Raw genomic sequence first — 14,778 nt, 5'->3', positions numbered from 1 at the left:
TGTTTGAGATGTACAGTCTCATGTTTTAAAAAATTTTTATTCTAACTATATACAACTTAAATTTCCTCTTTTAATCATATTTTAAATATATAATTCAGTGGTGATGTTGCATTCACAATTTTGTGCCACCACCACCACCATCTGTCACCAAAACACTTTTCAACAGCCCAAACAGAAACTCTGAACCAATCAAGCATCAGCTCCCCATTCCCTGCCCTCACCCCAGCCCCTGGTAACCTTTATTCTAGTTTCTGATTCTATGAATTTGCTTATTCTAATTATTTCAGATGGTGAGACCATATATTTGTGTTTGGCTTATTACATTCAACATGATAGCCTTCAAGTTTCATCCATGTTGTCACATGTATCAGAACGTCATTCCTTTTCACAACTGAATAATACTGTTGTATGAATATATCACATTTTATTTACCCACTCATCTGTCGATGGACACTTGGGTTGCTCCTGCCTTGTGGCAATTGTGAATAATGCCGCCGTGAACACTGATATGCAAATATCTGTTGGTGTCCCTGCTTTCAGATCTTTTGGGTATACACCTAGAAGTGGGATTACCAGGTGATATGGTAATTCTATACTTAACTTTCTGAGGAACTGCTAAACGGTCTTTTGCAGTGGCCGTGCCAGTTTTACATTCCCACCAATGCATGCGTGTGTGTTCCTATTTCTCCGCATCTGTAACACTTGAAATTTTCTTTCTTTTTTTAATAGTAGCCATTTTGGTTGGTGTGACATGGTATCTCCTTGTTGTTTTGATTTGCATTTCTCTAATGGCTAATGATGTTGAGCATCTTTTCAAGTGTTTTTTTTGGCCATTTGTATATGTTCTTTGCAGAGATGTCTGTTTAAGTCTTTTGCCCATTTTTAATTTGGTTGTTTGTCTTTACATTGTTGAGTTGTAAGATTTATTTTTATATTCTGGATATTAAACCCTTATCAGGTATGTGGTTTCCAAATACTTTCTCCCATTTAGTAGGTTGTCTTTTTACTTTCATTATAAAGTTCTCTGACACACTAAATTTTTTTATAATATATTTTTTATTGTGAAATTTAGCATGTATACAGAGCAGTGAAAACTTTCAAAGTACAATTTAACAAGTAGTTAGAGAGCAAATTTCAAAGAATATTATGGTCTACAGTTCAATAATTTCAGTTATTTCCTTACTGCGATATATAACATATATACAGAAAGGTGAAAACTTTCAAAATACGATTTAACAAGTAGTTATATAGGTAATTTCAAAGAATGTTATGGGTTACAGTTCCAGTTTCTATTATTTCCTTATTGTAAAATATAAGATATATACAGAAAGGTGTTAACTTTCAAAGAAAATTTACAAGTAGCTATAGAGCAAATTTCAAAGAATGTTATAACAGGGTTACAGTTCCACATTTCAGTTATTTCTTTCTAGATATTCTAATACCCTAGCATTAAAAAATATGTATATATTTATATAAGGATTCAGTATTCATAATCCTTTGTTAAATCTTATCTTATCTATTGCTATATAATTTTTTTTTATTAGAGCAGTTTACAGAAAATCATGCAGAAAATTCAGAGTTCCCATATGCCCCTCTCCCCCATTATTAAGACCTTGTGTTAGTGTGGTAACTTTGTTACAATTGATAAAAGAACATTCTATAACTGTTCTATTAACCATTATACATAGTTTACATTAGGATTCACTATTTTTGTTTATAGTCCTATGGTTTTTTTAAAATAATTTTAGTTCCAATTTTTATTTTAATACTAAAAACAATAATACAAGTAATTATATTTCACAAAGATAGTAACCATTTGTACTCCTACCAACTGTATGAATGTTCCAGGTTTATCATGACAATTGTTTGAGTAATAATCTTAAAAAAGACTATTTTATTTGTATGCAATGTGTACTTCATGTTTTTGCAGCTTGTGTCTCTTTGAATAGAACTTAATCTGAATATTTTGCTCCTATTCTTGTTTCTTTGCTATCCTTCTTTTAATGAATTTTCCTTTATTTATTTGAATGATGTCTATAAGTAATATGGATTATAATCTTTTAATTGTTGATATAAATGTTGCCAAATATGGCTCTCTCTTTTATTTTAGGTTTTAATTTCCATTTTAATTTTTATATACTTATATCCATCAGTGTTTTCTCTTGTGATTCCATGCATTGATTTGAAAAGGAAAATGTTATTCTTTTATAGATATATATTTTAATTTAAATTCATTTCAACATAGTTATAACGGTTGTATTTAACCATTTGATATATTTAGACTTTATTTTGCTATATATTGTAAAGCATGAATTAAAGTTAAATATTTTACATAATTAATCCTAATGTATCCACCTTGTCTTCGGATACTATCTAGTACATAGATTATTTATTCTCTTCTAGTTATTACATATTTGTATGTATACCAGCCCTCCCATCCTCTTATTGATGCTGTGATGTTCTTCTACTGCTCTTATTTGTCAGTATTCCTTGATATAATTGTCCATATGCTTTCCCGTATAAATTTTAGAATAATTTTGCTAAGTGTTCTAAAAAAGAAATGAGAAAAAAAATCCATCTGTCCTTTTAATGATAAATGCATCAAATCTGTAAATTTGGCAAGAGATTACACATTTTAATATTTAGCTTTTTTACTGTATAAACATGCTCTCTTCATTAAAAATAATATTTTATGTTTTAATAAAAAGTACCACTGAACGTGGTGTTATGATAAACCCTAGGATATTCATACTAGTGCTTGGAATATAAATGGTTCCTTCTTCTGTACTTCCTATATCTGACTTGCATCAGTTGTTTCTGACCAGCTGGAGACACCATGTGAAACTGAGCCATGACATATGAATTGTGTAATTTTGGTGACTTCCCATACACGTTCAATTGCTTTAATATTTGAATTTAAAACTGGCATTGTACAATATTAAGATGAATGGTAATTCATGTTAATAATTTAAGCCAGACTTCAGAAGGCTGGAAGGAGGAAGAGAGGATCCCCCAGACATGGAGACTGTGAGGGAGCACACCTAGGTCCAGTGCATAATAGTCATGGGGCAAGTGCAAATCCTCACAGGCCCCTGGAGGGCGTCCCTTGTGACACAGGCCACACTCTGCCTTTGGGTCTGAGGGGCCACCAGGCTTCCTTCCTGCCAGTCACTGGACTGAAGCACAGTGACCTGGCTGGGAGCCAAGGACTCATGAAATTGAGTCCAACATGTCCCCTTCCCCTGGGACCTCCACTCTAACCCTGAGCAGATGGGCAATGCCCAAAGAACTTTAAACCTCGATACTGAGGCTTGCTTGGTACCTGGATTGAGAGTGGGTGAAGGGTTTGCCCCCACTGAGACTTGGGCTCTGGCATCTGGACATCTCTGTGGGGTTGCCAGCCTGGACAAGGGATGGCTGCCACCATGCCCTATTCTGGGATGGTGTGGGGCATTTGTTCCCTGACCCCAGTGCTTCCTGTGTCCATGTCCAGGCCCCTGCCAGGGGCAGAAGTTTATAGCAGGGCAGGAACAGAGAGGGGGCTGCAGGGTAGGGCCTAGCATCAGGGGGCCAGAAAGCATGTGGCTGAGAATTCCTTTCCAAAGGTGGTAGGAGGCAGGGCAAGCCTGAACCAAGGCTCCCAGCCTTAGACTTCACTGTAAAAACACTAATTCAAAGATAAAGAAAAAATTAAGAATTTCAAGAAGGTGACTGCCAAGCATTAAACCCCAAAGCAGGGTCTTCTGAGACTGGAGCCTTGAATAACTGCACTGGTTGAAAACCCATGAAACCAGACCCCTGTAATTTTTAAAACACAAATCTCTGACTTGGTTATACTCAAGACCCCTCTATTTGAAAGTATTTGTTTGCTTGTGTTTTTGCCTGCCAATTTGAAGTATGCTTAAAGAAATACTGCCTGTTTATTGTTTGAATGAATACAAATATTTCAACAAAACCACACAAATAAAATCATATATATATGTGTATATACATATACATATAAACTATCATTTTTTTGGTCAGTATCTGATTGCCATATTTTTGCAAATAACATGTTTACTCCATAAGTATGGTCTCTTGGACCACTGAATTATGTTTTCCCTGAAAATATGAACAAAGAATTGCATAAATTTATTCAGTTGTGGAAACTATCAGTGCTGAAGTTAAGACTATTTTCCTAATATGGAAATTCAAGCAATGCCAATGATTCTTTTCTAAGAACTTCAAATGGATATTTTTTCTTCTTCACATTTTTACCTCTATAGCTTTTTATTTTCTTTATCCCTAAGTGAAGTCTGGATATATTTGGAGAAACATCATTGTTAAGAATTGTCTCAGAGAACACTTAAAACTTTGAAATAAATGCTGATATTTTTATACTAAATTTTAAGACACATTTTCCTAAAAACATCATTATTTAAATTTAAAAACATTCTTGAACATTATTTTTGCTTGTTTGTTTGCTTTTATGGTACCTTGATCACATTGGAAAGTTTGTTAATTAAACCTTATCAAATAGCAGGAAGAACATTTATGTGTTCTTGTCTCTGTGACCTTGTCTATGCATGGATATATTTTGAGGTTAAAAATGCCATTTTATGTTAGGATTACATGTAAAATTGAGAATCTGAATTTTCTTGGCCATTAAAAATCCGATGACTGGTTTTGTAAGAGGGCTGCTGCCCTTGGCCAAAGTCCAGCCTCAGCAGTGACATCCTACTCAGTATACCTCAAAGCCTGGTGTCAATTATATAGGCATTCTTTGCTTCTGTTCTAAACAGCTGGGTAACATTGCTGAATCCATGTTCATGATCTTTTCAATGACCCGTTTCAAGAGTCCATGAAGTGAAATGATTGTTGTATTGTACATGTACCATTTGCAATTCTGTTAAGTGCATTTATTTAATGTTATTGTACACCTCACTGTTAATGTGAATAATTTCTTTGTTGGTACAGATTGCTATTTGATTAAATATTAGATAACATGCTATCCATGAATTCATCATTGACACAATCTTATCAAATACACCAAATGTATCACTTCATTTCCAAAACAGTCACAGGATGTGTAAACGGTCCTGAAAATTACCTGTTCTATTGTGAGTGGGAATGTTGTCAGTTAAACGGGTCCTGAAATATACTAATTGGCATTAGCTCAGTTTAGAGTCAGGACACTGTCCTGCTTTTGTTGGTCAGATGCAAATCATTTAAAAATGGTGCTGGACAGCAACATTGCAATTGAGTGAGGATAGAGAAACCTGGAAAGAGTGTATTGTGGATCAGATTAAAAACAATGAAAGGTAAATATCATTATTAATCTGATATTCTATAGCATCCTCCAAAAGGAAATATAATTTACTAATTTTAATTCAGAAAAAAACATGAATGTTTTCAATATTTATATTTATACCAGCAAATTTGCACGTAAAGGACATTATAATTAATTTGTGTTAAAATAATTGACTGAGTAGAATTTTTGGAAAGTGGATCATGTTGAGATTCAGGTCATCAGAGGGAATTTGAGCAGGATGTCAATGTCTGGAATTTCTTTTCATTTGGTACCCTTCTGTTAAACTGATGTTCTCTTTAAGTTCCAATTTATACCTTGTTCTCTTCCTTGATGGTGTCTTCTGTGTATTTCCCTAGAGTTCAGAGGTATCTCTCCCTTTTTTTCACTAAGAGAACTTAATGTTCATCTAGATTTGTATCCTTTACACCTCTCAGATGCTGGGTTAGACTCCTCTTCACTTTCATATTTCATAGCTTACTATTACTTTGTAGCTTACTATTTTTTCAAGTTTTCAACTATATTTAAGCTTCCATTATGGCAGGCCCTATGATTTAGGTATTTCTTTGGTTCATCTATAATGCCTTGCAAATACTGATTAGTTTATAATGCAATTTAGGAGTTCTAGTTTTAGCTTTTCACATATGTATATTCATTGTAACTGTCCATATAAATTCAAGAACTATTTGTTAAAAAAAAAAAAGAAAAAAGTAATTGTGAACATTTATCAAACCCTGCACAGCCAGCATTTAGCCCCCAGAAGGCAGCAATAAACATTCCTCTTAGTATCAAGGAACCAGTTTGACAAAGAAAAACTATAAGGAGCAGAATTTGTTAGTGGAAAGGGAAAAGGAAGTGAGGAACTAGATATTGATCTTGCCAAGTCAAGCAGTGAAAGAAAATATTACATTATGAACTTCTTTCCATTATTTTCTCAAGCACAATCCTGCAAGTCAGATTAAAAGAACAATGACTGAGATGCTGGAAGTAATCCACCCATCTGATAAATCCCTAGGAAATGGATATAACAAAATTACTGAAATGAGGAGAGTTCTTTAGCATTTCAGATACTGTTTTGTATAAAAATCAGAAGTGGTCTTTTGAAACATGAAATGTTTCTTAGATTTGTAATAAACATTGTTTTAGTTTCCTAGGCTGCTCAAATCAAATACCATGAAATGGGTTGGGTTAAACAATGGGAATTTATTTGCTCATGGTTTTGAGGCTGAGAAAATGTCCAAATCAAGGCTATGCTTTCTTCCTGAAAACCAGCTGCCTGCGATCCTTGGCTCCTACTTCATGAGGTTATTGTGAGGCTCAAAGGGACCCTTGTATGTTACAGTGCATTGTGAATTGTTATAGTTGCAAATATAGTTCTTACTAATAAAAGGCACATGGCGGCATCTGCTTGTCTCTCCCTTCTCTTCTGGGTTTTGTTGATTTCAGCTTCTTGGCTTCCTCATTTTCTCTCTCTCTCTCTGCATTCATTCCATCTATAAAGGACTCCAGTAATAGGATTGAGACCCATCTTGAATGAGGAGGGTTACATCTTGACTGAAGTAGTATCAAAAAGTCCTACTTACAATGTGTTTATATGCACAGGGATGGCTTAGCTTTAAGAACGTGTTTTTTTTTTTTTTTCCTGGGGTACATATAGCTTTAAACCACCACAAACATTTTGTTTCTTTTGTTTTCTAAAATAAGCTCTATGAGGAGAATTGTGTTCATTGATCATCTGCACCAATAGCTTGATTTAAATAAAAAATAAAACATTTTGGCTATATGCAACTTTTTTTCTGTTGGTTATCATTATCATTACTGGTCTTGTAGCAGGGTCTTTAACTATACCATGAAGGCTATGGTGTAGTGAAAAGCACAAGAAATAAAGGATCTGAAGGCCTGGTTTTGACTTTTACTCTTTTTTCTTCTCTCCTTTCCTCTCCTGATCAAACATTTATTGGGAACCTACTCTGTGTAACTTAGTCCATCTCCTCAAGATGGACAGTCAAGTGACAGAGACATAAGGCATGAGGCACTCAGAAGATCATGTGGTAGATGCTGTTATTGCCACAGATACATGGTTCTGTGGTAGCCCTTGAAGGGGCTGGAAAGCTTTGGTTTATCACCTGAGCTTGAACTGTCTACATAATTATATCTGTTCTACCTACCTCATGAGGTTATTGCAAGGCTTAAAGGGACCCTTGTATGTTACAGTGCATTGTGAATTGTTATAGTTGCAAATATGGTTCCCACTAATAAAAGTAATCTGATAGAATGCAGGAATGCCTTGAAATTTGATATAAAGAATTTAAAAAGGAGTTAGCATTAAATAACTAATTTATTTTATCTAATTTTAAATTGTGAATTTTTTACCTCCATTTTGAAATCTCCCTTGACTTTTTTTCTGAAAAAACAAAAACAAAACAAAACAAAAGAACTCTGTATTAATTAGCGCTGCCTCACTATCTTTTCTCTGCCTCTATTTCTGCAACTTTTTGCATTGTATTGTAATTATGTCTTTATATTTTTATTTCCACCAAACTATCAGGACTTTGAGGGCAGGCCCCATGTTTGTTCATCTTTGTGTTTCCAGCGGCAACTACATTTAGTAGGTTCTCAATACAGTTTTGTTAAATAAAATCATGATGGAATTTTCTAGTGAGGTTTCTTTGTGTGTTTAATTACATTATCTACTGTATAGGGAGATGATTATCTTTGCTGTATCCAAGATAATATCCAGGCACATGATAATATAGAATTCTGGGTTTGGATATGTTGAATTAGGGAGTTTTGAACATGGCCCATGCTGCCCATTGTCCAGAGAAAGGGAGAAAGTTGGTAGTGATGTAACCACTGACAAAATGGAGATACTGGAAAAGAGACAAAGTTAGTGAGCTGCACAGGTTGCTTAGTTAAAAAAAAAATGTGATCAAATAGCTTAACTTTTTTCTTCATTGCCAAAGTCTTTCAATTCCATCTTCTCTGGACCTCAAGTTTTCTTGTTTGTGAAATAAGGAGGTTGAACCAAATGCTCTTTAATGCTCCTAATAGCTCTTTGATTTTATTTGGAGGTTTATGGTGGTTTTATTTCTTTGGTGGGTTTTCTTTTTAAAAAATGGGATAAAATAAACAATAAAGTGTCTGTGATCTCTGCATTCTATTAAATGCTAGGCATTTTATTCTCCCCATGTTTATTATATAAAAATCATGAAATCATTAAAGCAAGGTAAAAAAGGTAAAATATTCAAAGAGATAAGACTTAAATTAGGTCTTATAGAATGAGAGGTGCATGGACAGATGAAATGGGGGCTGGGGGGAGATGGCCACGGGAATGGTGAGGAAGCACAGTAGCTTAATGCTAAGGGTGTTGACAAAGTTCAAAGTTTGAATAAAAAGAAGAGAGGACTGGGAATTCCTTGGAGATTTCCCAGTTAATTCTGTAAGCTATAGAGGACCATGTTCAGGCAGGAAGAGAGGACAAAGTTGTACCTGCTGAATGTCATCAAAGGCTTGGCAGGGGATGAAACCAACATGAGCAAAAAAGGAAGAGAAGAGGAAATTGCTAATGACACACCTGGCACAGGACCCTATTAAGTGAAGAGAAAGACTGGAGTGGAGGAGAACTGATTGTCAAATAATCATATTCATTTCAAAAGAGTTGGAAAGGGTGCTTACTGCTGGAGGGATATGACTGTTCAGCAAGACTTTACCTTTCCTGAATATTTTTCATACAGTATAAAAGATTTATTTCAGCAGTCCAGTGTGTTTTGCAAAAGTGTTAATTAATTAGCTTCAAAAGAAAATATTATATGTTTGTTAAAAAACAGGTGTATATCTGAGAGTCCCTGGAAAACTAAAATGAAGGCTAATAAGTCCTCTTATTTTAACAGCATCCTTTGATTTTCACACTTGAAGAACAGGCATATATCCAGAACAATTGCTTTTATTATAGGCAATGTTCTTCCATATATATGCTTAGAACAGTTGTTTTTATTATAGGCAATGTTCTTGCATATATATGCTTTATTCTTATGTGATTGTTTTTTTTTCTAGAATCCTTTGTATTCCTTTCTACTTATTGAATTTTAAGTTCTAGAATTAGTTCAATATTATCCTATGTAGGAAAACAGAAGCAGTGCTGCTGACAATTTATATGCCAATGTGTAACTGCCTGGCAAGTTTTTTGCTGTTTTGCATTCCTTTGCAAAATATGCCTTTGTTTAGTCTTGAGAGAGTAGCCCTCTATGATTTTCCATATACTAGGGACATGACTTTTACACAACCAATGACTGTTCTGTTTTGAATGGAATGCAGATGTTTGCATTTTCACACGACTTCTCTAATCTCCTCGCCATTCCTTTTGCATATTGCAAGGTGTCTAAGATCTATAGTGATGGATGGAGGCATTTTTTCATGTCATTTTTTAAAAAAAATTACATGGGTTGTGTAAGATAAATTGTGCCTCCTTTCCAACTGACCTCATTTATTTCTAAAATTCTAGTCTGTTTTGTACTACATGCAGCATGTTAAGGAATTCCTGGCTAATTAATTATTATCCTTTGAAGCAATAAAGTTCTTTTCTAGCAGTATGTCTTTAGGGCTGGAAAATTATGTATAAAATGAAATGTTAAATATCATTATAATTCCATATTGCAGTTGCACATTATAGTTCTGAGTTCATCTTTTTTTATTAGAGAAGTTGTAGGTTTACAGAAAAATCATGCAGAAAATACAGAATTCCTATCCCTTCTTCCCCCATTAGTAACAACTTGTATTAGTGTGGTACAGTTGTTACAATTGATGAAGGAATATTGTTATAATTGTACTATTAACTGTAGTCCACAGTTTACATTAGGGTTCCCTGTTTGCGTTGTACAGTCCTATTTTTTTGTTTTTTATTTTTATTCTAATAACATATATACAACCTAAAGTTTCCCCTTTTAACCATATTCAAATATTTAATTCAGTACTGTTAATTAAAATAGGAAAATTCTTATTCACCTTAGGAATTTAAGATGATATGTCTGTATACATGATGCTTAGATGGATTTTAAAACTATTACTTAAATAAATGACTGTTTCTTATGGAAAGTAATTGATACTTGTCCAAACCATAAAAGCCACTTTCAGCTTACTTATTTTAAAGGTTGGGTTTTTTTAAAGAGCATGTGTTTTGGATTTTAAAATATTTACTACAGGCAAGTTATAGCCAATAAGAAATATCTTGCCAAGTTAACCCAAACTGCTATCTGGGCTCCTTCCCTTCATCTGCCTCATTTCCTGGCTTTCAAACAAATTCAGTGGCCCCCACAGGTTCCCATTTGAAGCCATGCTTGGTGCAGCATATCAGGGCTATCCTGAGGGTGGCTCCAGCCCCAAAGATTATTACAGTGAGCAAAGCCAGCTCGGGAGAGTGGTGGAGGCAATGGATAGCAACACACCCATAGGGAGGGGATTGATAAGGGCCATTTCCTAAACTATTAGTATTTTTGTATCTGTTCTTCTCTAAGATCTTAAAAAATACTACAGGATATTCAATGAAGGTTCTTGTCTTCTTTTCTTGTTTTTTGTTTAGTATTAAACTTTTTATTGTAAACTAATTTTAGACTTACAGGACAGATACATACAATTTTATACACTGTATTTGAGAAACTGAATTGTAGGACCAATAAGTAATTCATTTACAGTTTAACAACAAAGTACATGTTTAATTAATATTCACTGGCTGGTGAGAGAAAGAAGGAACTGGAATTGGGGCCTCTTAATTCTTGGTCATGGACCATTTGTGCCTTCCCCTTGCATTTCCTAAAGCTAACAATGCACTCTTTTAGGTGTCCATAATTTATAGTAAATTGTAAGATATTGTTTTGTAACTATATGGAGACAGTTTTTAGCGTTTTATTAGCTGTTTTTTATTTTTAAATAACCGTTTGGTGCACAGTGGAAAGGCATTTGTAAACATGGTAAATTAAAGTCTTTAATGCTATTGACTACTATTTATTGACCCATTCTGTTTTTCTCTTCATAGAAATCGGCCCAGTGACAATTACCACAGATCCCAAGAAATTTCAGTATGAACTCAGAGAGCTATATGTTCAGGTGAGTGCTTGCATTCAGTATTCTTTCTTTTTGGGGAATGGAAACTAATTTGTCTTTGACTGATTTTCCTGATTTTTAAATCTGAAAGAAGCAATCGTTGGGTTTTTAGGGGTCCAAATAAAATACCTCTGATTTTTCCCATCTGAATTCTGAACCAACTGAGCAATTGATATGGGAATAAAACAAATGAGTTTCAAAGTATCATCCTGATTACTATAAAGCTTTCTAGAGAATATGGCTTACTAAGAATTCCTTGAATTATATGTTTTTTACTCATCTAATCGCTGATACTACTGGATAACTAGAAAACATGCCTGCTGTAGGCAAGGGAATTGCAAAGGACAGATCCAGAAGAGGCTGAGCTAGGCTCTTCTGATTCCTTCCCTCAGATTCACCAATCAGATAAGTCAATCCTATTCTACTGGGGAGGAGTGAGTGAGAGGGTGAAGAGAAAGGCCAAGCGCGTTATTCCAGAGCAGTGATTGTCAAACTAAGTTCTACAGACCAAATTCTGCTCACTGCCTGATTTTGTAAATGAAGTTTTATTGGAACACAACCACACCTGTTCTTTTATGCATCAAGGCTGTCACGCTACAACTACCAAGTTAATAGTTATAACAGAGACTTTCTAGCCCATGAGCCTAAAATATTTACTACCTGACTCTTTAAGAAAAACGTTTGTCAACTCTTACTCTTAATGAGTCTCTTCACTTAGAAACATAAAGAAGAGTTAATAATTCTTCCTCCACATCAGTAATGGTATAACTAAGGTAATTTTGATATTTTATGCTATATGTTGACTCTATGAAATTTTTGACGGTAAACATTTGGTTGTTAGAGAATATGAATAACATTGGTTTAAATGTTATTCTGAAAACAGGACTTGGAGGTAGGGTTTGTATGTACCTTTTTTCTGTTGCTGCTTTCAGATCATTATTCCTAATCTATTCATTCAATGAAACACAAAACTTGCTTCTTTGAGGTTATTTCACTATAATACCCCTGTAGTTTCTGTTGCTGCCATCTACCTGTCTTTTGGCCACTTTCCATCATTCATCTACCATATTGGAACCTGGCTCACTGGCTCCCACTCCATCTCCAGGGCTGCTACTATTCTAGGTAACTCCAACATTTTGGGGAATGACCTATCCAGAAACCCATGTCGATTTCTTGACCTACTCATCTTTGATGACCTGTTCCTCCATTCTATTACCGTCTCTTCCCAGAGAGCCCCCTTCCCCCAAACCTTGCCATTACCAGAAATGGTTCCATCTCCCAAATCACTAGTCCAAACATTTTAATCTCCAACAGCAACCATCTTGGTTTAAGTTCTTACACTAAAACTGCTCCTTTACTCTCATCACTGACCCCTATACTTTCTCCCAAGCCATCACCTTTTTCTCTCCTTTTTACTTTCCTCCAATCTAGTTTAGAGTTCCATCGTTTCAAAAACACCCCTTTTACTCCCTTTCCAATTGTATTTCTGTTCAAATCACCTGACATAACCTCATGCCTGAATGACCCCAACTAACTGCATTATTCATGCCTATCCACTAGTGACCAAGTGCTGTTAAAGTCACACAATATGGCAAGTTGATTCCACTGTAAACTTATAGCCACCTATTTCAAATTGACTCTTAAGACTCCTATGATCCCACTATGTTTCTTTGGTCAATTAATTCTCCCACTTCTCTAAATGACTATTGCAAACTGTAGCCACTCTCTTTAAACCTCCGTTGCACCGCCTCTTATTATTTCATCAAATGATCTACTCTAAGTGTTTTAGATTCCTGGCTGCTAAAACAAATATCATATAGTGGATTGGCTTAACAACAGGAGTTTGTTGTCTCATGGCTTTGGAGGTTAGAAGGCCTGCTGCCTCCAGGGATCGGTGTCTTCTGGATAGATGACAATCTTTGGAGTTCCTTGGCCTTTCCATCACATGGCCACCTTTCACTTCCTGGTTCTGTTGACTTCCGCCTTCTGGCTGTCCCCGTAGCTTCTCTTTCTCTCTGTTTGAATTTCATTCTGCTTGCAAAGCAGTAATCCAGTTAAAGCCCAACCTCATTCAGTTAGTCCACACCTGCACTGGGGTGATATCTTCAAGAGATCTTACCTACAATGGGTCCACCCACAGGACCAGGGGTTGGGACTTGACTATGTCTTTGTGGGGGACAAGATTCAATCTCCAACACTAAACAAGTGACTTTACTTACTCTTTCAAATACAAGCACACAGAAATGGAAGCACTCATGTGAAAATTCTTTCAGCTCCCTGATACCAAATGTATAATCCACCTATAACTAGCACCAATCCTGTCCTAATTCTCTACTGGAACTTCGAATCTGAACCCTTTGGCTTTTACAGGATCCTGGCACTATCAAACTGTTTTCCTCAACCTCTTAAGTGGGATTTTCCCGTTGACTTTTAAATATATTCAAGTCTTCAAAAAGCAAACAACCAACCCCCGAACCAAACAAACCAAACAAAGAAAAAACAAAATTAAATAAACATCACCTTCTATATGCTTCTCACATTCTCTTAAAAATTACAACTTCTATCTTTCTCAATATTTTCAAAGCCAAGCAAATTGTCTGTGTTCACTGCCATCTGTGTTCACTAACCCCCAACCCCACCCCCAACCCTTCACTCCTCAATTTATTTTAATCTAGTTCCCTCTCTCCACACTCCACCAAAGTGCCTGGCTCTAGCTAGTCACCAATGATCTCCATTTCACTAAATGAAATGAAAATGTTTCAGTCCTCATCATATTTGGATGAACACCTTTGTAGTATTTGACAATACTGGGCTCTCCCTCCTTCTTGACATATTCTCTTCTCACACCTGCTCTCCCATTTCTCTTCCCACATTTCCTTCTCAGGTTCCTAGGAAAGTTCATTCTCCTACCCTTGGTCATTAAATGTTGAGGTTTCTCAAGATTTTGGAAATGGTCCTTCTTTTTCTTCACTTTATATCCTCTCCTTAAGTGAAATCATCCATATGGATATGTTTCCAGCCTGGACCTCTCCTCTATTCTTCCTCTGAAGATCATATCCTTGTGTCAGTCTCTTGGATGTCAAAATGGCCCTCTAAAATGAAACTATTGCAGGTTACTTTTCCGCTACCCCAAACTTGGTCTTTGGTCCTTGTCTCCTGCTAGCCCTCTTTGTGAATGGTGCCTACAATACTCTGGTTATACAAACCAAACGTATCAGGGTCATCCTTAATATATCCCTTGCTTTTACCCCTCACATCCAAACCATCACTAGGTCCTGTTATTTTAAATTTCCTATGTGTTTTTTAATATTAATTGACTTCTCTGCATTTCTACTGACAGCACCTTAATCCAAATCAGTATATCTTTAGTCTAAACTAATGCAAAAAGGCTGCTA

General features: G+C 35.4%; 1 protein-coding gene across 1 annotated transcript in view; it reads left to right on the top strand.

Moving 5' to 3' along the window:
* HMCN1 (hemicentin 1) overlaps positions 1 to 14,778 on the top strand; it is a 511,472-nt gene that overhangs the window by 120,983 nt on the left and 375,711 nt on the right. The window contains exon 2 of the mRNA XM_037825157.1: positions 11,316 to 11,386. Coding sequence (XP_037681085.1) covers positions 11,316 to 11,386 — 71 coding nt within the window. The remainder of the gene's footprint in view (positions 1 to 11,315; positions 11,387 to 14,778) is intronic.

The sequence above is a fragment of the Choloepus didactylus genome, chromosome 2 (assembly GCF_015220235.1).
Source record: "Choloepus didactylus isolate mChoDid1 chromosome 2, mChoDid1.pri, whole genome shotgun sequence".
Taxonomy (NCBI): domain Eukaryota; kingdom Metazoa; phylum Chordata; class Mammalia; order Pilosa; family Megalonychidae; genus Choloepus; species Choloepus didactylus.
This window is presented reverse-complemented; position numbering and strand designations above follow the sequence as displayed.